The following is a 24,623-nucleotide window of genomic DNA, read 5'->3' as shown; positions in this document are numbered from 1 at the left end:
TGCATCAAGACCCTTGCCCAATCATATAAAAATCCATGGAATTTGTCACAATAGCAATTAATTAAGTCAGGGCAAATGAATTGATATAAACCCATCCCCATTATAAGAAATCAAATTAAAATAACTCAAAATTCATGCCTTAATGATAGCTCACTAATGATATAACCTCCATATACAAAGAAGGGCACACTTAAAAGGATCTCCATAAAACCAGGTTAATTTGCATGGGTGAGCATATTCTCTTCTTGAACCTCAACTGTTTATTTAAAAATGAAAGTACGAATCTGAAGAACCTTAGAGGCTTTGATTTCAAGTAGATAGATTAATCAAGTATATAGATTTAATCCAGCAATGGTGGTTACACACCTCTACTTTAATTACGGAAGAGGTGGAAATGGCTAGCTTTACAAGATGTCATTTGGGGAACCCTATACATATAAATCGTACTTTTTCCACAGCAAAAAAACAGGTAGATTTTTCTTAATGTCATTCACATTTTGATGACGTCTGCAAAAGTATAAAATGTCAAATCAGAAACTTTAGTCTAAATCCTATCTCTACTCATTTCTAGATCGGAAGCTTGGAAAGTTAATCAACTTCATTGACTTTTAGGTGTTTTTCTTTTCACAAAATAGAGATAATGCCACTTGTGTCTTAGAATTGTTACCAAAATATATATTTGTATATACTTATATACATTTATTTTATATAAATATATATTCATTTATTTTTTTGTAAATATATTTATTTTATATAAAACATATTACATATCTTGGCATATAAATGGTGCTCAATAAATACTAATTGAAACGAATTAAAAAGAAGCATTAGGTAACAATTATATACCAATGAATTAGAAAATTTACCAGAAACGGACAAACTTCTCAAAACACACAAATTAACTAAACTGACTCAAGAAGAAATAGAAAATATCAACAGACCTGTAACAAATAAAGAGACTGATCAGTAATCAAAAACCTCTCAACAAAGAAAAGGCCTGGACCAAATGGCTTCACCAGAAAATTCTACTGAACATTTAAGAAACATTAACACAAATCCTTCCCAAAATCTTCAAAAACTTAAAGAAGAGGAAACAGTTCCTAACTATGAGCAAATGAGGCCAACATTACCTTGACACCAAAGCCAGGTAAAGACATCACAAAAAAAGAAAACAGACCAATATCCTTTATGAATATAGATGCAAAGATCCTCAACAAAAAATTAGCATATTCACTCCAACAGCATATTCAGCATGACAAGGTAGGATTTATCCTAAGAATACAAGGACAGTTCAGCATTAAAAACAAAAAAAAACCAATGTAATACTACACATTAATAGACCAAAGGGGAAAAACACACATGATCATCTGAATTGATGCAAATAAAGCATTTGACAAAATCCAATGCCCTTTCATGGTATTTATGAAAAACCCACAGCTAACATCATACTCAGTGGTAAAATACTGAAAGCTTTCCCTTTAAGATACCCGAAACAAGACAAGGATGGCCACTTTCATTGCTGCTATTCAACATTGTACTGGAAGTTCTAGCCAGCAGTATTTGACAACATACATACATACATACATACGTACATACCTAAATTCAGGCATCCAAATTGGTAAAGAGGTAAGACTACTATCTCTATTTGCATATGACATGATCCTATATATACAAAAATCCCAAAGAATCCATGAGAAAGCTAAAAGAGCTAATAAACAAATGCAGCAGAGTTGCAGGGTACAAGAAACACAATCACCAGCAATCAACAATCTAAAAGGAAATCAAGAAAACAATTCTATGTACAATAGCATCTAAAAGAACCAAATATTTAGAAACAAATCTAACCAAGGATATAAAAAGACTTGTACCCTGAACTACAAAATACTGCTGAAATAATATTTAAAAGACCTAAATGAATGGAAAGGCATCCACGTTTATTGACAAGGAGACTTCTAACATTGTTAAGATGTCAATACCACCCAAAGCAATCTATAGATTCAGTGAAATCGCTATCAGAATCCCAACAAGACTTGTCACAGAAATAGAAAAGCAGATCCTCAAAATTTTGGAAACTCAAGGAATCCCAATAGCCAAAACAATCTTGAAAAAGAAGAATAAAATTGGAAAGCCCATACTTCCTGACTTCAAAATTTACTACAAAACTACAGTACTTACAAGAGTTTGATAATGGCATAAGAACAGATATATGGCCAATTAAACAGAATAAAGAGCCCAGGATAAATCCTAACATACATGTTTAACTGATTTTTGACAAGGGTGCAAGACCTTTCAATGGGGAAAGGACATCTTTTCAACAAATGGTGTTGGAAAAACGGATACCCACATGCAAAGGCTTTACACCATACGTAATAATTAACTCAAATGTATGAAAGACCTAAACTTATGTGCTAAAACAATCAAACTCTTAGAAGAAAATACAGGAGTAAATCTTTGGATTTGGCAACGATTTCATGGATATGACAGCAAAAGCACAGGCAACAAAAGTAAAAATAAATAAACTGGACTTTATCAAAATTAAAAACTTTTATGCATCAAAGGATACTACCACGTAAATGAAAAGACAACCTACAGATGGGAGAAAGTACTTGCAAAGTACTTGCAAATCACATATCTGACCAGGCATAATATCTAGAATATATAAAGAACTCTTGAAACTCAACAACAAAAACAAGCATTCCAATTCAAAACTGGGCAAAGTACTCAGACATTTCTCCAAGGAAGATACACAAATTCCTAACAAGCATATGAAAAGATACTCAAAATCATTAATCACTAGGGAAATGAAAATCAGAACCAAATTGATACCATTTCATATCTATTAGAATATATATATATATATATATATAATTTTAAACTTATATTTATATAAATGTTTTTCCAGGACCCATCAGTTTCAAGTCACATAGTTGTTTCAATCTAGTTGTGGAGGGCGCAGCTCACAGTGGCCCATTTGGGGATTGAACCAGCAATGTTGTTAAGAGCACTGAGCTCTAACCAACTGAGCTAACTGGCCACCCCTCTCTCTATTTTTTTTAAAGTCAGAAAATAACAAGTGTTGGTGAGGATGTAAAGAAATCGAAACTCTCTTGCATTGCTAGCGGGAATGTAAAATGGAGCAGCCTCTGTGGAAAACAGTTTGGCAGCTTCTCAAAAAGTTAAACAGAACTACCACATGACCCAACAATGCCACTCCTACACAGACATCCATAAGAAATGAAAGCAGGGACTGGAAGAGATATTTGTACATCAATGTTTGCAGCAGCATTACTCACAATAGTCAAAAGGTGGAAACAACCCAAGTGTTCATCAACAGGTGAATGGATAAACAAACAAACAAACAACGCACATAGACATATAAATACAATGGTGTATTATTCAGCCATAAAAAATAATGAATACTTGAAGTACGATCTGATATGAATGGACCGTGAAGATATTTTGTTTAGTGAAATAAGCCAGACACAGAGGGACAAATATATGATTCCATTTATATGCAGTACCTAGAATAGGAAATTCATAGAGAAAGATAGTAGAATGAGGTTACTAGGGGTTAGGAGTAGGGGAATAGGGAGAGTTATCGTTTAACGCCCGCAGAGGTTTTTTGGTGATGATTAAAAGTTTTGGGTATAGATATTGGTGATGGTTACACAACATTGCAAATGTATTAATGCCACTGAGTTGTACATTTACAAATGGATAAATTGATAAATATTATGTTATGTATGTTTTACCGTAATTTTTTTTTTTAAAGAAGCATTAGGTATACTTGTAAAATTGCTTTTGGTCATCAGGCAGAGGGACAACATATTGCACGCAAATGCTCAGTTTTGAGACATTTTTAATGGATAAGGATGTAGTTTAACGTAGTTAAATGTACTCAATTTCATGATCAGACTTTACCCCCAAAGCTAGTACTTTAGAATTTTCAAAGAACTTTCATACATTTTAACAAATTTAATCTTTACACCCACACTGAGCAGTGGACAAATCATAACATATTTTTTTAGATGACAAAAATGTGAGGCTCAGCAAGGTTAAAGGACACATTCAAGTAAGAATTAAAATAATCCATGTAAAATATTTAGCACAGTGTTTGGCACAAAATAACTACTCAGTAAGCCTTAGCTGTTATCATAACTAATACGTGAGTGGAAGAGCCAGGGGCAGAGATCTCCTAGGATCTCGTAGGAAACGTCCGGCAGCAATCATTTAATAAAACCCAACTCCATAAAGTCCATGGGTCAGCGGCATCATCCCTGACACATGAAGGAGGCTATCCACTGTTTTCATTTCACAGGCAATTCAACCTTGATCTGATACACACATTGGCAGCTATGAAGGAGGCTTAATCTTTTAATTTTCTCAAAAATAAGTGCTCAAATGTGTTGACCGTGTCCTGGATTGCGGCATCTCTTGGTATCACGATAGGAAAGAGCAAAGCAACCGAAACTCTGTAGTTTATTTTCTGGGCCCTGTTGAGTTCCTTTCCAGAAAGATCCCTCGAATTATAGAACCATTAAAAGTTTTTTTTGGATTGGGGTTAAAACTCAATAATGCTATTTCTACAGAGATCAATCTGGTAGATGTTCCCGTAAAACTGCATAAGCCCTGGGAGCAACGCAAGCCAGCGAGGTATGAGGGCTTGCCTGGTGTTCACTACACACGGGACCCCGAAATGCCCAGAACGATGGGTCAAATCATCTGAAGGGAAGAAGGCCCAGAGGCTTAATGTATTTGTTTAGATTATCCTACTATGGATTCAGAAACCATCAACCTTAGAGAACATAACCCCAAGGTTGGTCTGTCTTTCTGGAAATCAAGACGGGATTATTCGATCAGCTGGAAGCACAAACTCTATGGAAGGTGGGAAAGGAGCAAAAACAGAGTCACTTTTTCTGTAATTTATAAAGACCAAGGTAGCACTTGTTCATCCTCTTGCTTAGGGAACCAAAATATAAAGTATGTCACCATTCAAGGCTTTTATATGCGACAAAGCCGCTGTCTTCTAAAAATGTAGTCCTTCTCTCATGTCTATTTCAAGTGAAATTAACACAGCCCAGTTTGGGGCAAGTGAGTTTTCCTAGTCCAGACTCTGGTCCAACAGAAATCTCCTCCCCCAACTCATGTGAATAACAAGATCCAGTTTCCTGAGGATGTACCATTTCTCTACAAATAGTATAAGGACATAACATTTAAATCCCTTTTAAGTATCATTTTTATAAATAATAAAGCCTAGATTAGCCAAAGGATTAAAGAATGTAGAGTTGTGGTTAATTAAATCATCTGCCATAACTCAGGAGTCAGGAGAAAACACTTTTTTTTTTTTATCAGCCTTGCTTATGAATAAAAATCGTCCTGCATGTCCGATCCATTGTCCTGCCTTCACCAGAATGTTCTGGCCAACATAACAAATACACCTTTGCTGCCCCAGGACACTACTCTATACGGCACATACGATGTGCATGGAGGTGACTCACTCCTGCACCATGTTGTCCCAATCTATTGTTCTTAGTCACATATTGTAATCTTATTGATGCTGTATGAGAAGGCCTTTTTTTTCTAAACACTCCAAATTCATTGACTATATAACAGTATCTTCCCCCATGAAAAATGTCATTATTGTTTCAACAAAATTAGGTTAAGTGATGTTAAGTATGTTGATGTCTATGTCTAGCAGAAAATAAGGCCCATTCCTGATATGGAAGTGTGGAGAATTTTACATTTAAAACCACTGAAATTAAATAGACAGTTTCCACATACAGTTCATTGAAAAGGTTTCTGAGACTGGTAGAAACGTCTGAGGAATGGCAACTCAGAGTTAGGATAAACCAGCACACTGAGTTTGCATCAGTGTTCCAAAAGGAAGTCAAGATGAGGAAATAGTTCAGAACTATTTATAGACAAGAGAAGGACTACACCACTGCACTGACAGAAACATATTCTCTGAGACAAAATCTACTCTCGTCCTTAACATGGATACCAATTTCACAAGCAATCTCACTTGCTCTAAAAATTCTGCTCTAGAAAAATCAGTTTTAAGCAATTTGAATAACAATTTTCTTCCACTCAAATATCCAAAAACCTTTGGTCATACGAGGTTTGACTAAATTGTACCTGAGGAAGTTTCCAAGTCAGTCCTTAAATTAGCCAATTCCTTAGCATATCTATTCCTTGAATCATGTGAGTGTTGACACCGACATCTTACCTTTCCTTACAAAGAACGGGGTTCTCTACCAAATGCAAAAGAGTAATCGATGGCAACAAGCAATTAAAATAGATGTTCAAATTCCTTGGGTTTGTTTTTACGCTGTTTAGTAAGCTTCCTTCCCAAGAATTTTAGTAAAGTGATTTATATTTTATTATTGCCTTTAAACAATTAAAATGCCTTTGTTCACTTTATAAATCCCACACACAAAGAAACTGCTGCACTCAGATTTGTTGCCCTCAGACTTGGTGGTTAATATAAGCAGGTTAATATGTTAAAAAGAACTTGACACAGAAATTATTAATGAGTAGAACAAGGTCACTACTTCTGAGCTGAGGTCACTTACAAAGAATGCACAAATGAAATGAAGGTTGACTTTTATTTACTTGACTATCTTCTTACGTTGGATTCCTTTGGCAACATATCTTTAAACATTTAAAGCCCTGTTTACAAGGAGGCTCTGAAAGAAGCTTCAAACCATTATGTGTCCCTAATTGAATTCCCCAGGAGTCCAGTAAACTCAGAGGAATAAAGAAAAATCATAACATTTGCTAAATCATCTCAAAACATATTTCACTGCAAGGTTATGCGACCTGTTTTTTGAGGTTCAAAGATGAATGAGAAAATACTACTGAATGCTTCATTATTTAGACTAAAATCAGAAAGAATTTTACCTATTAATAGTAAGCTAATTAAATCAGTCCAGTTTTAACTTTTCTTCTAAAAGAAATCAAACAACAAACAATAATAACATTTTATACTGTATGTGACCACTCTCCCAGAGCATAAAAGCTCTCAGGGGGAGGAAAGCATCTTGAACCAAAGACAATAATTCACGGTAAAGGTAGGAGAGAGAGGTGACAAAAATTGGTAGCCCCCCGGGGAAAGTAGCATTGTATCTGTGAATTCAAAACAAACTCAAGTGGAAGAGGAGAAAGTAAAAGTTTTTTCAGCAACCAATTAGTTCATTCACGTGGCACCCTCCCAATTAACTTCCCAATTCTAATTGTCCTTGAACATCAGCTTTTAAGATCTTGTTATTCATTGTTCTTTAGTATGCTCCTATGTTTGTTGTGACAACTAAGCAAAAACATGTGGATCTTAGCATTTCCAAAAGAATGTTAAATCTCTCTCCACTTACCTGGTTTGTATGTTATTCCAGGGGGGAAGAGGAATCCCTGTTGGGCGGCAGCGGCTGCTGCCAGGGTCCGCTGGTCATGTGGAAAGATTGGGATCATGAGCGGAGGCATGTGACCCTGAACCTGCTAAACAGAAGAGAGCCTATGATCAGACGGAGAGCAAACGTGCCACCAAGTATTTGTTTTTCCCTCCTGGTGGTGTGCTGGTACCCACGCAGCCACCCACTTCGCACCTCATTCGAAATACGCTCCCTGAGACAATTCAAGCAAAATTCCCCAAATCCATTCTCTTAGATTCCAGGAGCACACCAAGAACATAACCTCACTGTGAAATGGCTTCATTCCTGCCTTCCACTACATTGTGGTTCATGGTTTGCTTTTATCTTGACTTGTTTTCCTTTTATTTTCTCTCTCTCCTTTTTTTAAAACAAAGAAGGAGGAGAACTAAGTTTGCTTCTTTGTACGCCATACAACGGGAAAGGCTCTGCCCTTTCACCTGCTTTGCATGCTGTGCTTGATTTTGAAACTAGTACTTAGTATCGTTGGTCAGAAAATAATGTCTAATTGTTATATATTCCAAAAGCTCTATCTCCCCAGTTTAGGCATCTTATTTCAAAGCCTCACTGCATTATGTTAAACATATAGCTCTTCAGATTTAAGGCTACTACATCTTGGCTCCCAATTAAACTAATATTCTTTGCCATACACACCTCGATGTAACATATAAATTGCTTGTCTGGCTAAGCAGTTTTACAGCTTTATGCACTCCCATGTAGCTAAGTAATTATGGAGTTGTATTCAGAGAGCATTTCACAATAAATCCTACTATATCAAATTTCATTTGACCTCAATAAATGTATCAAAGAGCACAAAAATGCAAAATAGAAAATCTTCACTCTATATCAGTATTTGTATTCCACATAAAGAAAATAAGAGCTATGACAGAATCATGCCTGTGAAAATCACATTTTAATTTCCAAGCTCCCTTCTTTACTCTATGCATGCTGCCCTGATTCCAGAAGAGCATCACAGAAAGGTTTTGTCCTGGCTTTTAGGGCATGATTTTATAGGTTGAATGACACGACTTTTGTTATTTAAAGATCAAAACTAGGATGTGCTAACAGAAATGATCTTTAAATTCAAACTGGGTCTTTGGCTTCTTTACTAGTATAAAAATGCTACGTTTTATCCTATTTAAGATACAAACCTTTACCAGTAATTCTACCAACTCTAAACCATTCCCCTATTTAAATCCCCAAATCTTCTCTTTAGGCAAAATTCCAAATCCTGGCTGATGACCCTGCTTCAACAGCACCAGCTTGCCTTGTCGTGTCTGTTCCCTCCACAGCCCAGGACATGGTGCAAAATGCTTCTCTGTGGGTCTAAGACGTTTCATTTACCAACAGTTTTTCTCGAGGGAAAGCCCTAAGATGTGGGTTAATAAAGGGCAAGCAAAAAATAAACACTTTACAGTATTTTTCTGAATTCATTTCTCAGGAAAATCAACTTATAATAAAAAGGTCTTTGTGCAATTACTACCTTGCCAGTGGGGCGTGAAAGAAACTAGCTTTGGGCAGCTATTTCTTCCATTTTAGCTGAGGTAAGCCCAAGTTTTGTACATTAGAGTACAAACTTAGCCCGCTTAAATTGGAGCTGATCCCCTGGTGCCCAGGTCTTGCCTCTAACCCTGAAGAAAAGCACTAGGTTTGCTGTTCAACTCCAGCTTGTGACCTGATGCAAATCTGAGATGTCAAAGATGAGGGCACTGTTCTATATCAGAAAATAAAACACAATTATTTTTTGTGGGTGACTACTGTTTAGTACAAGAGTACATCAAAGGAAATCATTTCATTTACTTCTAGAAATATGGCCCTAGTGTGTCTAGAACATAGTGTAGATGCTTTATCCTCTAAAGAAGGGAAGCAAGAAAGTGAGAAGTCTAGGTATCACATTTATTTATTCTTTCCTTCTTTCATTTAACAGATTATTTAGTAAGTTATTATTATGTGTTATGGATCTTGAGAAGCAGTGACAGCATGGCGGCTAATTAGTTTGGGATAGAGAAGACACAAGGTTATCTACAAATATTTGAGGGAATGATATATGGAAGAAGAACCAGATTAAGTCTGAGCAGTTACAAAGGGCAGAACTAGGCTCAAAAGAAAGATTTTAGGGAAGTTTAATGCAAAGGAGAATTTTCTAATAATGAGTTATTTATCAATCACTCTGATCAAGGAGGTCTTGTGTGTCACCTCCTAGAGGTGGTTAAGTAAAGGCTATATACCGGTATGTTAGAAATTCTTTAAAGGATATGCATAACTAAACCCCTAATTAGACAAGGACCTACAGAGCCTTTTTGGCTTTATAATTCTGTGGTTGTTTCAGAGTCAACATTAGCAAGATAATGTGATATAGTCATTCCTTTATTCTCAACACATATTTATTCAGAATCTACTATGCCTACAAAGGCTTTATTGTCAAACAAATCTGAGCTTAAAGCTACACACTGCCATTCTGTTAGCTGTGTGACCTTGAACAGTTACTTAACCTTTCTGAGTCTATTATTTTCTCACTTATGTGAAAACCACAGCTAATGATGCTACCTCACATGGTTACTGTAACAATTAAATAGACAAGAAAAGTAAGCTTGTGACACAGTGACTGGTATATAATAGGCACTCAGTAAATGTTAGATCCTTGCGCTTTTTTTTATTTAGTTTGAATATTCAGTACTAGAAAATGATCAATTTACTGAAAAACAAACAAACAAACAAAACAAGAAACAGTGGATCTTATCCATAACTCTAGTTCACAAAGGAAAACATGAGCTAACTAAATAATTCAGTTTGGCAGGCAGAGATTTATCATGTTCTTAGAAGACACCATGCCTCACAGATTATTCCACCCCAGTAGCTAGAAAACCATGAAAAAGAAGAGGTGGGAGTACACGGATCATGAAGAAGGAATTTGGGATCTTTAGTGTTATTCACTAAGCAGCATCTTACAATGAAAACATAATTTTATTTTTACAGTGGTGCCCAAGCTCTTCAGATTATGAAACAACTTAAGGAGAACGATGACAATTAGGCATCAGACCATAATTCAGGAATCTTGGTGTCTGAAGATATGTGCTTTGTAACTAGCTATGTACATGAGATAACTAAGTCAACTCTCTAGCGTTGTTTTTAATGCCAAAGAGCTGTAGGTATTTTAACATACATCATATTAACATACGCTGCGAGAATGTAGGGAAGTTCCTTTCTATCCATCACCCTCTACAAGGTAGGGTATGTTAGAAACTTTCAATGCTACTGTGTTTCTGCGAAAATAAGACCCAGCCAGACAATCAGCTCTAATGCGTCTTTTGGAGCAAAAATTAATATAAGACCTGGTATTACATTATATTACATTATATCATATCATATCATATATCAAATCATATCATATCATATATCATTTCATACCTGGTCTTATTTTATTATAATAATTTTTGCTCCAAAAGGCACATTAGAGCTGATGGTCCAGCTAGGTCTTATTTTCGGGGAAACACGGTAACTATCAGCTCAGGGACAGTTTTCACAAACTGCGGAACAAAGCACAAAAGGAGGGGAGCAGAAGACCTAGTAAAAACATGGTAAAGGTGGACTCATGGAGGTGGAATGGAGTTTAGAGCTGATCTAACCTAGTAGTTCCTTGACCAGCAGCATCGGCAACACTTAGAACTTTAAAGAAGCAAATGATCAGGCTTCATCCCAGACCTATGAATCAGAAACTCTAGGCGTTGGGTCCATCTACCTAAAATTTAGGCTCTAATCCAGAGCAGTGACACTCAGACTTCAGTGTGCATCAGGATCTGGAGGGCTGGTTAATACAACAGAGACTGCTCAACCCCACCCTCAGAGTCTCTGGAGCAGTAGCTCTGAGGTGGGAGCCTGAGAGTGACCTTTACTAACAAGTTCCCAGGTGGAGCTGGTGCTGCCGGTGCAGGGACCATTCTCTGAGAATCACTGATCGAAATCAAACCTCACAATTTACACGCAGGGAAACAAGTGGCTAGAGAAGGTCAAATATATGAGTCTGAGGTCACACAGCCTATGACAGAACTGGATTTAGAGTCCAGAACTACTAATCACCCTGTGCAGTGCTTTTTCCTTTACATTACGTGGTCTTCAGTAATAGAGAAAAGGAAAATCACACTCCTTTGGGAAAGGAAATCTGGATATCTGCAACTAAAAATGATTTTATATTTCAGAGACGTACTGTTGGAGGTAGCTCTGGAGTATAGATATTATGTTTCTTCAGTTTCAGTTTCTTCTCTCTTGTTTTGTACCCACTACAATTTGATCTCAAACCTACTGTCATTAATTCCAACAATTTATTACAATTCATTCGTTAGCAATAATCATTTAGCTCCAAATGATAAAATTGTCCTTAACTTATTTTAGGTAAAGCAATGACGATTCAGACTGCCCTTCATTAAACACAAGCCAAAATATCTAGTAGCCAGTTAGACTACAGAAAATGTATCACAGAATTGCACACTTGAAACCTACGTAATTTTACTAACTATTGTCACCCCGATAAATTTTAATTAAAAAAAAAAAAAGAAGACTCTAGGCTGAGAGAAGATGATGAAGAGTTCCCTTCTAGCTCTAATCACAAAAGTAATAATAGTGATGATGATGACACTAACCACAGGAGTCGCTAATATTTTCCAGTGTTTCCTACATGCCAAGCACTGGGAAAGTGATTTACACACTCCATCTCATTTAGTCCTCAAAGCTCTACGACGAAGTTACTGTTATTATTCTCATTCATGTAATGAAAAAGACAAAACCAGGAGAGGCGAAGTAAGTTGGTCAACAAAAACAGTGGTAGAGCCAGGATTCAAGTCCAGACAAATCAGGCTCCAAGTCTATACTTTTAAAGCACCATAATATAAAGTCATCTTTTGGTCAATAGACCTAAATGAGATAAGGAATATAATTCTTTGTGATAATTATTTGACTGAAAGTTTTATAACTATAATTATAAATTTACATGCAGTTGTAATAACACACAGATTCCACATACCCTTTACTCAGTTTCCTCCAATGGTAACATCTTGAAAAACTATAGTGCACCCTATGTTCGTTACAGCATTATTCATGGTGGCCAACTGATTGAAACAACCAAAGTCTCCTTCAATAGATGATTGGATAAAGAAGATGTGGTATATGTATACAATGGAATACTACTCAGCTATAAGAAAAGATGAAATACTGCCATTTACAACAACATGAATGGATCTTGAGATTATCACGCTAAGTGAAATAAGTCAGACAGAAAAAGTCGAGAACCACGTGATTTCATTCATATATGGGATATAAAACTGTAAGCAACAAACAAACAAGACAAACAAATAAAAAATCACAGACAGAAACAACAGTTTAGTGGTTACCAGAGAGTAAAGGGGGGCGGGGGGCGATGGTAGAAGAGGGTAAAGGGGGTCAAATATACGGTGATGGAAGGAGAACTGATTCGGGTGGTAAACACACAATGCAATATTTAGATGATGTACTACAGAATTGTACACTTGAAACCTATATAATTTTACTAACAATTGTCACCCCAATAAATTTAATTAAAGGAAAAAAAACTACAGTACAATATCACAGCCAGGGTATTATTAACATTGATACAAGCCAACAATCTTATTCAGATTTCCCCAACGGGATAGTATTTTAAAGAAATTATATGTCTTAAAAATTAGCAAGGATAATGGAGGTCTATGAAAACATCTAACTACCATCTTTTATAGAAAGCTCATCATGAGCCAGTTCAAATACAGTCACGCACTGCATAATGACGTTTCGGTCAATGACGGACCACATATACAGCAGTGATCCCATAATATTACAATAGAACCCAAAATTTCCTATCACCTAGTGACACTGTAGCCATAGTAACACCTAGCGAAATGCATTACTCACGTGTTTGTGGTGATGCTGGTGTAAACAAACTGCACTGCCAGTCGTATAAAAGTACCGCACATACAATTACAGTAGTCGGCTATAGCATCTAGTTTTGTGTAAAGACATTCCACAATGTTCGCACAACAACAAAATCGTGCAACAATGCATTTCTCAGATTGTATCCCTGTTGTTAAGCAGTGCATGACTGCAATATAAGTGGAAAGCATGAATTAAAGCAATAACTTCCCCCCTTTCATAGACTGCCACTTATGGTACTTACTAGAAGATTATTGGTAGAAGGTAGGACAGAAACAGAAAGCCAGGGCAAAGTAGGGGGTAGAGGTAGGAAACAGGGCTTGGTGGCTACACAAGTATCACATAAGCATGCAAAATATTTTCCTCCTGTGGAAGCTGTGAATTAAGCTCACTGCACTGAGTGTCAGGGCTTAGGGCAGATAAAGAATTTTAAAGATACAGCACAGCTCCACCTTATTCAGGAGAATGGAAGCCTGCCTTTCCTTTTTCTTCCTATCACCCTATTTTCCCAGCTGGTGACATGCCAGGAAAGGCAGTCACACTGGAAACAGCAACCTCCAAATATATTTTACTAAAGAATAAAAATAAAAAAAATTCCCCACACTCCATCAAGGAATGACCAGTCTCCACATGTCTTTTCCAAGAAGTTAAAAAAATTTTCAAACAGCATATTTTTGTCTTGAAAGTGTAGCTTTCCCTTAGCACAAATTCAAAGAGGTGCTTTCATTATCCCATAGGTAAAGAGGTAAAACTGATTTTGTTAATGCAAAAAGTAAAATTGCATGCTGCCAAAAATATATCTCTGAGTATGAAAGTGCATTATTTTTATTGCTTGGGAAGTCAGCACTAACGGGCTAATATGTAACTTGAATGACTAATAAGAAACCAGGAACCCATCCTAGGTGAAGCTCAGTCAGTGTATCCTGAAAGAAACACACTGTGTGTCTCAACACACACCTGTCCATTAATGCTAAACTCCCACAATCCCTCCCCAAATCAGTTCCCTTTTGGAGAGGGTGGGAAACACATTCGTGATCAAATAGGGTACAGAAATTGTAATTGCTCAAGTGTTCCTCATGTCGTTCAGACAGTCAAGACTGCGGCAGATGAATGTGAAATACTCAGGGTCGGTCTCTTCCTGTTGGTGAAACAGCACTGTTGCATCAACACTTTTCCCCTTTGTTTTCTCTGTGCTAAGTTGTTGACGATGCCATTTTTTGCCATCTGCCCCAGAGCTTCATTAAAGATACATGAATGGGCTAACTGGCCTGGTATCTTGTGAGGAACAGGTGCTATTGTTTGTCCCTGAAGACAAGCACTAAAGATATGACTCAGAATACTTGAGAAAGAGCATCTGCAGCAGTCAGTCAGTCAGAGAGCAACTTGGCAGAGACCTGGCTACGTGCTAATATTCAGACACAGTGACACTCAGGGGGGCTCATTTTCTCTCTTACGGAGATTATTTAACTTTTTTAATGATGGAAAATGCAACTTTGTGTTGAAAAGCTTGAGAATATTAATGTCTATTGCTGAGTGAAAGACAGTGAGCAAGTGAAGATCTTTCTAATGCTTTTTTTCTAGAAAAATCATTCCTCACGTGGTTTAATTGGAGAAAGCTTCTTTAATCTGATGGAAGGAATGTATCCAATGTTTGTAAATCATGACAGGGAGGGAAAAACAGAGATAGAAAATAGAGAGTGAGAAAGAGAGGAAGGGGGGAGGGGCATACAGACAGAAAGGGGGTCGGGGGAGGGTAATTTCCTTAAGGGCTATAGTCTGTATTGCAAAGAATAGCTGAGTCATTTGCATACGGTGTTACCACCGTAAAAGCTGCAGTGTCTGGAGTGAAAGGGATAAAGGCCCCAGAAACCTTACATGAAAAGCCATCAAGGTCAGGTTGTCTTCTTACTGCCAGAAAATGCATGCAGAACCCTATAGACCTCAGTTAACGCTGGAGAGTTAGGAGGGAAAGGGTCTCATTTGATAGAATAAAGGAGCGCCTTAACATAAACCTGTTTAGGTGCAACCTTTTGTTGTTGTTGAAATCTATCTAAAATGTTAAGACTCTGCTTTGCTTTAGCTTAGCATAATGCAGTGGTTAACACATTGAACTTCTCTGGGTTGAGGATCCTCTGAAGCGCACAAAGGAGCCTTATGTTATATACGTCCTACCTGAGTATCCACTAATTGTTTTTATTCATTAATCATCTCTCACCAAGTAAACTGAATATCCTGAATGGCCTGTGCCATCTACATTTCTGCATACCCTACTGCTCGTATCACAATGCTAAGGCATTGTGCGTCAATGGATCAATGTGAGAACCATCAAAGACCTAAGAACTGGTGTTTTAAGCATCAGTTTCCATAGGGTAGTACTGTTAATGTGACTGTAAAAGATATAGAATTGTAGTTGTTCTCACTTCAGAAGAGAATTTAAAAATGATTTTTAAACACATCTTGATATCACATTGTTTGCTTTTCATTTGTCTTATTTAGCAAATCTCTGGCTGGTACGGCTGATGGAGGATAGCAAATCCTTTCTTGTAGAGACTAGCTAGCTCTAACAGGAGAATGAGGAAACTGAAATTTCAGCAGGGGCAATTCTAGGACACAAATTTTCTAGAGTGTTTGAGAACACAGAGTACCATCTTTCCAGATGTTTCCTATCAACATCCAATAGATACACATTGTACAAATAATGCAACTGTATCCAGAAGAAGATCCTGCTTTGCTTGTTTGTTGATGGCAGGAATTTCTCTCTCTCTCATCATTGTTACCATTCATCTTTAATATAACACAATTTCTTCCTAAAACTTGCATACTACTGCCACCAGTCTTTTCAAAATTCTCACTAAAGGGCCAAGAAAACCCCTGAAAAGGTAGAACAAACTCAACACATTACAGTTTAAAAGGCATCCTTTTAAAAACTCAGGCTTTAATCTTTCAAAGTCATATGTATTAGTTTGAACATTAATGAAGAGCTAACTTTATACTGACGATATATATTTTTCTGTATATATGTCATACTTCAATGAAAAGTTAATTTAAAGAAAAAAGAAAATAGTTCCAGTAGTTTACTTATCTTTACTAATTTACATTATTAAATATATTTAGTAGAAAATCTGAACTATTCACAGGAGAAATGGAAAAGACACATCTTGTCCCTAGCTTCACTATGTCCCTACCCTCACTACCAAGAGTAATACATGCAAACAAAAAGCAATTCTCTGTACTAGGTGGTATTTAAGGTAGCTACTTTAAATCCACCTCACAGTCTAGCACTTTCTAGCTCCCTTCCTTGGTTACACAGGACAGAAATGACCATTGAGAGTAAGCGTACAATGACTTCATCTATCAGGTCAATAGCACATATTTTAAAAATCTTCTTTAGGTATATATTCAGAGAGACATGTTAGCCCTGAAAGAGCCAATCCTGACCTTTGTATTAACTCCTGTTTTTCTATTCTCAGCATACTGTATACACTCACACTATTTGCATTTACTAAAATGGGCAAATACCTCATCAATCTACCCGGGATCATTAGGAGTCAAATATCATTACTTTCTCTCTCATGAATTTGTCATGTTTAAATAGTAAATTTTCAAAGAAAAGAACATAGCACTAACATAATCGTACTTCCTGGTATCTCTTATTTATTTGTCCCCTTACTCCCTGAAATAAAGAGCTCCACCCATGTAAAATGACCTCTTAGGCTCCCAAGAAATATATTACTCTGTAAGGGAAGTCAATAGCTCCTGTTTTCATTCAAATATTCAACAGCCATTTATTGAGCACCTAGCACTATCCACTTGGTACCGTGCCAGACACTAGTAACATAAAGATACTGCAGAGATGTTCGTAGTCTTATTTTATCAGGTAGTGGTAATAGGTTTGTTTTCACTTACATAATAGGATAAATCATCCAGTTTGTCAGCTTACTTTGGAGTAGTGTCGATAAAGGAAAGATATGCTTAAAAAGAAACTAAATTACAGAAAAAATTCTATGAGGTGTCTTTCCATAGTCTTCCTATGGTCTATAACCCCGAAAAATTTTGAGTATTTATGAGAACAAAAGTCAGATTACTTTATAAAATGGATGATAAATGTTAATTAAGTGTGTTTAAATTATCTTACTATGTTTTAAGAAACTCTCACCAGGAGGGAAGGAGAATATCCTGGCCATAAAGAAATTAATAAAACATGTTATGCAAAAGTAAAATTTATGATTCATTTGGAATTAGATATCTACCACCTTTTCAATCCATACAAATGCATAATCTTGTCAATTAAATATTATTGTTAAGGTCTAGTAGTATGTTAAAATCACTTTAAAGTGCAACTAAGGAAAATTCATGTGTGTTTATTACTCCTTAAGGATCTATTAGTGGGTATTTTATTCAGATTCGTGCTGTAAAATCTGCATAAACTCAGCATATTGTTATCCCCATGTGTGCATTTGTTTGGTTAAAGCAGAACAGCAAATCTCAATTTTTGCAACTTCTGGAAAAGTCAAGAGAACTAAAACAGTCTTAATTTTAATCAGATACAAACAGTTATCACTACAGAAGTGAAGAGTTGACTATTATGCAAATAGTCACAGTTAGTGGTCACCGGGCCATCACAGAAGACTGAGCTAGTCAATTACTTCAGATATTTCCAAAGACTAGTGAAGATGAATGTTTCTTATTCTACCCTGTCTTATTTCCACAGAAGTATGAAACATATTAGAGACTAATGATTGCTGTTCTCAAATGGAAACCCCATTAAATACACAATGATCAAAGTGTTTTGGCAAGATGGAAATTAATTTTTTTTAATTTTGTATGAATGCCATATAAATATGTTAACATTTGTGAAGAATGTAGCATTCCTTTCTTTGTAACAACCAAATTCAGATATAAACCTTTCATAAACTTTTGACCTGTAATGAAGGCAATCTGGCTTTTACTCCTGAAGTATTTTACACAAGCTTATTCTGTTAGCAATGACCAGAGTTCAATTATTAAATTCCTCCTCCTGAAATACAGGTTTACATCTTAGACTACAGGTCTTGTTAAAATTATGCACAAGCAACTTAAAGTCAGGGACGTTGTATCTCCCTGGGGCTTAGTAAAAGTCTCTTTCACACAGAGTAGGGACTCAACAAATATTTGTTACATAAATACATTAAAGAACATTGGTTCTATGTTGTTTAAAAACTACGCTACAATAATTCTGATGATTTTTTTTTCATCTTCTGAATCAATTCGAAGTATTTTCATTCGTTCACAATCTTCAAATTGAGGCAACGTAAGTATACATATGTCCTCCAAAATGCTTCATTATTACCATCTTTTCTTTTGGCATGGCATGGTCTGGCTTTGAAGTACATGAGTTGGTATGAAAACACAAAAATTGATTTTATTCATTTATTTGAAGATATTTGTTCATGACTGTGCTCTCCTAGTACATCTGCTGAAATTCATCTATAGTATAATTTAGAGATGACTCTAAGCTTCTTTAATAATTTCATCATCATCAATTATAATCCTTACTGACAAATGATATTCCAGAAGAACCAGGAATATGATTTTCCAAAATAATAATAATAATAATAAAAATGTCTGTTACGTCGCAGTGGGCTGGTAATGCAATAGAGAACGAATGAAGAAAAACATGTAAGCATCGGCTAGCATGGAGAACACAAGCAGTTTTGTCTTAGGCTAGAAGGCCTGAGAAACATATTGGGGGAGTTCTGATCAGAACATAAGATGTCTAAGCTATTGAGAGCTGGGGCTCAGCCGTGGCAAACTGACCCTTGCTGGAGGTATCAATGAGACACGGTACCTGTGCATGTGCTCGGAGTCGGGGTGCGGAGGTACAGAGAGGGAAACTAAGGTGATCTTTGTAAGAAACGAATGATGAGTGAAGGCATAAGCAGGACTACAGCCAGAAGTCAAACAGCCTGCAGGTTTTCAGTCTTTGTCACACTCAAGTATTTGTAGGGCAAAAAGTCAATGACATGCAACTTTAATGTCATTTTGGAATGTCACCTACGGCTCCTGCTCCACCCTCAGCAGGCACACTTACACATATACACGCACCCTCGTTCACACACACCCACACACTTCTATACTTGCTTCCCCCAACTACAGGCACAAGCCTGTCAACACTGAAGGTGATCATAAGGATACCCTAACGTGTTGGTTTCAAAAGAGCAATTTTCTTTATTTTTGTATTTTTATTTAGTATTACGTTTATATTAAATAACTCAGATATGTAAAGAAATGTCCCTACCAAAGAAAGTTAAGGTCCACACTCCCTAGCTTAGGCTGGCATTGAAATCACTCCACAAGATATTCTTAACATACCCCCTCAAGCCTGTTTTCCTACTACCCTTTACCCTCTTTCTCCTATTACTTTCAACAGCTTCTAAGCCTTTCTTCATGCCACCTTTCTCACTCATGGCATAGAATGATCTGTTCTCTTTGCCTTCCTAAACCTGCTCTATTCTTCAAGGTTCAGTTCAAATTCAATTCCTCCATGAAAGTCCCCAAGTGTAAAGTTCTTCCCCCTCTGTCAAAATTTACATCGCACGTACTGTGTTGAATTATTTAATGGTTTTTATTTCAATATTTGATGCTATTCTAGGCACTGGGGACATAGAAATAGATGGAATTCCCTACCATTATCTTCTAAGAAAGACAGACAATATACACATGAATGTGAACATGTATACGTGTGCGTATAAGCAAATATATAAATAAATACCAGCTGATAATAGATGCTATGAAGAAACAAAGTAAGATAATGAGATAGTGTGTGAGGAGTAGAAGGTGGAAAACGGGAGGTGGTGTGTAGGGAGCAGAGGCGGTTATTTTGAGTAGGGATGGTCAAGGAAGGCTTCTCTGAGGGGATAATACAGCACAGGGTTGAATGACCTAAGGAAATGCTACATGGGACCTTCTGAGAGTAAAGCAACTCGGGCAGAGGGCGTATGAGCGCCAAGGACCTGAGGCCGCGGTAACTCAGGTGAGTGAGCTAGTCAGGCCAGAGCAGAAGAGAAGCAGCAGAGAGAATAGTAGTGGAAATATTAGAAAGCTGGGCATAGACGAGATCACTCCGGGCTTTGTAGAGGACAGCAAACATTTCGGATTTCATTTCAGATAGTCACTGAAGGGTTTCAAGAGAGGGAAGTGGCATGAGATCTGACTGAGGTTCATAAAGATCGTTCTGGTTGCTGTGAAAAAAACGGAGTCCATCACAAGAATGACAGCAGAGAGACCAGCTTAGAAAGCACTTCGATAATCCAAAAGTGGGGATCGTGAATGCCCTTTTCCATCTTTCTATGTCCTCTCTGCTCAAGTAGAAGGAAAATATAAATTCTTAATATGCTACTAGGACAGTGCCTCCAAATATGAAAGCCTAAACAATAATTGTCTGACGATTGATTAACTGATTGATGACCTGACTGAGACATGAGCGGTCCGGTGATTCCATATGAGACAAGATCCACATCACTGTCTAACTGGTACTCGTATGCCTCCAGGGGACAAGAGTATAAAAACTTACAATTTAAGTGGCTACTGCTATGTCACTGTAATTCTTTTCCCCCTATACACTGTCTTTTAATAAAGATTTTGGAAGTAGAGAAGCCTACTGACAGAAACTAAAAATGTAAATCTTTAATTCAGTCTCTGTGTGGGGAAATATAGGAATATTTAAAATAGTTCCAGCTACCTGCCAACTTTCCTATGGGAAAAAAATCAACTGTTAATAAAGATCAGAAAAGTAGAAAATTTAATATATACAAACTGGCTCAAACACTCGTGAAATTTAACTTCTCTTGCTTTTTTTTTTTTGGTAGTTGAGACTAATGTCATTTTTGCCAAATGAAATTGGAATTTACAATAATACAGAGTCAGACGCGGCAGCAATTCACGTCTCATGATACTCTTTGCTGTTACAAACAATAGGTCAAAAACACTATTTAAGACTGAGGCAGATGATGACTAGACTTATCATGGAGATCATTCCAGAAGGTATAGAAATATCTAATCACTATGTTGTACACTTGAAACTAATACAATAATGTATGTCATCTGTAATTGGGAAATAAATTAATTTTAAAATAATAATTAATTTTTAAAAAGACTGACTAGGAATACCTCATACAATTACAGCTGAAGAGGAACAGAAACTCAAGCCCAAAAGGAAGTAGACAGATATGCTGGTCTACATAGGTCCATAGAAAAAAATAACCAGAATTCAAAATGGAAAAATGAATGCATTGAATTTTCCACACATTATTAAAGTAAGAAATCCTACTTAGAAATTCTAATATTGCTTTTTCCTCGATTTTAACATATTATTATTATTATTATTATTTTTTACCATATTCCATTGAAAACACACTATTCCATAGCCATGGATGACAATTCTTAATGGTAGATAAATAAAGAAGAAAGAGGAGCATTGTATGTCTAAGATGTAAAGGTACGGACAATATAAAATTTTAGCCAATCTTCTGTACCACCAAAAAGCCAAGGGTTATATTGGGTTCGTCCTAATTACGATAGGTTAAGAAAAGAAAAGTGAAGACAAGAGAAGATAAACGAAAAGAGATATAAGAGGGAAGAAAACAAAAATATGAAAGGAAAGATAAAGATCGTAAAGGAAGAGAAGGGAGAATGCAAGCAAGAATATTGTGTGCTTTAAAAAAAAAATTAATGCTGTTTTTTTACATCCATAATTTTGACCTGATTACTGCCGACTCTGTCCTTTACACTTCAGCAAAAGGAAACTCCAAATGCCAGTGTTATACTTACCTTACAAATATTTTGTAAAGATAAAATGATCAATGTAAAAAAGTTCTTTGCAAAATGGAAACTGCTATAAAAACTTTAATTAAAATTAATTAAAATTGTAATTATAAAATTTTTAATTAAATTAAGATGCATATATTCATTTTTAAACTTGAGAACTCATGGACTACTTTAAATTGAAATTTAAACTAAAAATGGAAATGTTGTGGATTTATATTGCTGACCAAGTTAGTATAAATGCAAGAACCAGTCTATCAGTGTGCCCCACCATTAGCCATTTATTACCTGGGAGACATGGGACTCAGAATATTATTATAATAACTTAACCGAATGTAGACATAGATAGATAGTTTCTCCTAGCTAACGCTACACATTTTGAGACAGTTCAACTTAACTTCGTAAATTTCTATGGGTAAGAGAGACAAAAAGAGAAAGGGAACCCCACCTCTACCATGCCCCTCAAAAAAATGTAAAAAGACAAAAAGAAAAAAAAATAGATATGCCCCATGATATGCTACTCACATGGTAAAGTGTCTATCCATAGATTTAATTTCTGACTTTAGTTTGTATTACAACTTGTATTCCTAAAAAGGTAGTTACAAATTTGTGAACAGGCATTTTCCATCACCCTATTAGCACATCCACAATGATCTAGAAATATGATGATCAGAGCTGTACAGATTCATTTTTACTTCCACACGACAATTCCCAAATATGAATGACACAAAGACCAGCTTTGATTCTCTTTAACTCTTCTTAATGTAACTATTAAAAAGATCAGGTTGGCTTCCTTTAAAACTGCACTAGGATTGTAGTTTCCATGGTAGAATAAGGAGTTGAATCTACATAGAAATTATCAGCCAATAACAATAGGTCTTTGTCCAGCTATGACTACTTCCCTCTTCTACAACCAGTGCTTATCTGGTTCAGGAAATGCCTGTTTTAACTGACAGGTAGGAGATTAAATCTACAGCTGCTGAAATACAATCTCAGCTCTGTTAGATAGGCTTTCATTGAAAAGCACTACAAACACATAATTTGTTTATGTTGTACCAGCAATCTCTGACAAAGCAGACTGTCTAGCTGAGACAAATGTGGTTAAACCCATTTATTGTATTATTTCTGCTACACAGAACAAGCTCTTAAAACGCAGAAACTACACAAGGCACAAAGCTCTAGCTGTCTAAAGAAATCAAGAATAGATGACTTCTTGTTACACTAGCCCTTTTTACACAGAAAACATGTTCTCTCCTGGAAAACATCTATTCCAATTTTTCTTTTAAGTGGGTGGTTCAATTATGTTTATGCTTTCAGTTTTTAAAGTTTCTTTTGTTCCTTCCAGCATAGACAGGCATAAAATCACCTGATCACTGAATAGCTCCAGGTTTAAGAACAAGATGACTATTTATAGCAAGTCCTATATCACCCCCTCAAAAAATATCCATAATGATAAATTTTAATGACAATCCATTCTCTTCAATATTTATTGCAAATTTTTATAATGTTATTTGATTCCTTTATTTCACTTGATCAAAAAATAGCTTTCCAACTGATAAAGAATATAAATAGTAGTTCTTTAAAATTAAAGAGTCATGCACAGAGATACCTATTTTATAAAATAAATGTCAAGGGGAGACATTTTAACAATGAAAGCTGCTAGTTAAGTGACCATGCATTACTTGCTCCAAATTAACAATAGGTACTACAAATAAAAAAATGTTACTTTATATCTAAAATCTATCCTTTAGGTACATTTATTCAACTCTAACTAGTTGTATATGTACACTCTATACATTCTGAGTATACTGTATACACATAAAGTGTAAAATTAGTAATAACTAAAGATTAAAAGTCTTTATCTATCTTTACTAAATTGTAGAAGTTATCATCAAAAATAATAAAACAACAGATAGTATACAACATGATTTTAAAAATAAGAAAACAGATGCTATAACTCAAACTTGTCGAGATTTTTTAGGAAGAGTAGCACAATAAATAAAAAGATTATAAAACTGTATTTGAAACATGGCCAAAAGGATTATGGTTAGCCACTCTCAAACATGTTACTGTTACCTAAAATTATTTTTTATTTTTCCTTAATCATCGGCATAAAACAGCAAAGTGAGAAAATGATCTTCCAACTTGGAACATATGTGCCACTTGGAACTCTGAGTTAGTCTTAAAATATAGAAAGTATGCAATAAACTAGCTGAATCCATGGGGTCTCCCTCAAACAGCATGGATAATGAGGGGAATCCATAACAGACATAAACAAACCCAGAAAGATGTCTAGACCCCACATCATTATGTATGATATATGCCTAAGATATATGGGCATACATTTGAATGTTCAAGTTCAAACTTGGCTTCTATTAGACTCATTCAGTCACAGCATGGGGTTTCTTTAATAAACAAACCTTACTGTTAGAAAATATTGGGGACTCAAATCATGTACAATACCCC

General features: G+C 36.0%; 1 protein-coding gene across 9 annotated transcripts in view; it reads right to left on the bottom strand.

Moving 5' to 3' along the window:
• SOX6 (SRY-box transcription factor 6) overlaps positions 1-24,623 on the bottom strand; it is a 596,148-nt gene that overhangs the window by 117,138 nt on the left and 454,387 nt on the right. For 8 of the 9 annotated variants that reach the window (XM_033119777.1, XM_033119776.1, XM_033119779.1 and 5 more), the window contains one exon: positions 7,368-7,491. In XM_033119777.1, the coding sequence (XP_032975668.1) occupies positions 7,368-7,491 (124 nt within the window). The remainder of the gene's footprint in view (positions 1-7,367; positions 7,492-24,623) is intronic. The other variant, XM_033119780.1, reaches the window with a different exon arrangement.

The sequence above is a fragment of the Rhinolophus ferrumequinum genome, chromosome 11 (genome assembly GCF_004115265.2).
Source record: "Rhinolophus ferrumequinum isolate MPI-CBG mRhiFer1 chromosome 11, mRhiFer1_v1.p, whole genome shotgun sequence".
Lineage (NCBI taxonomy): Eukaryota > Metazoa > Chordata > Mammalia > Chiroptera > Rhinolophidae > Rhinolophus > Rhinolophus ferrumequinum.
The sequence above is the reverse complement of the archived record's forward strand: the minus strand, read 5'-3'. Positions and strand labels throughout refer to the sequence as shown.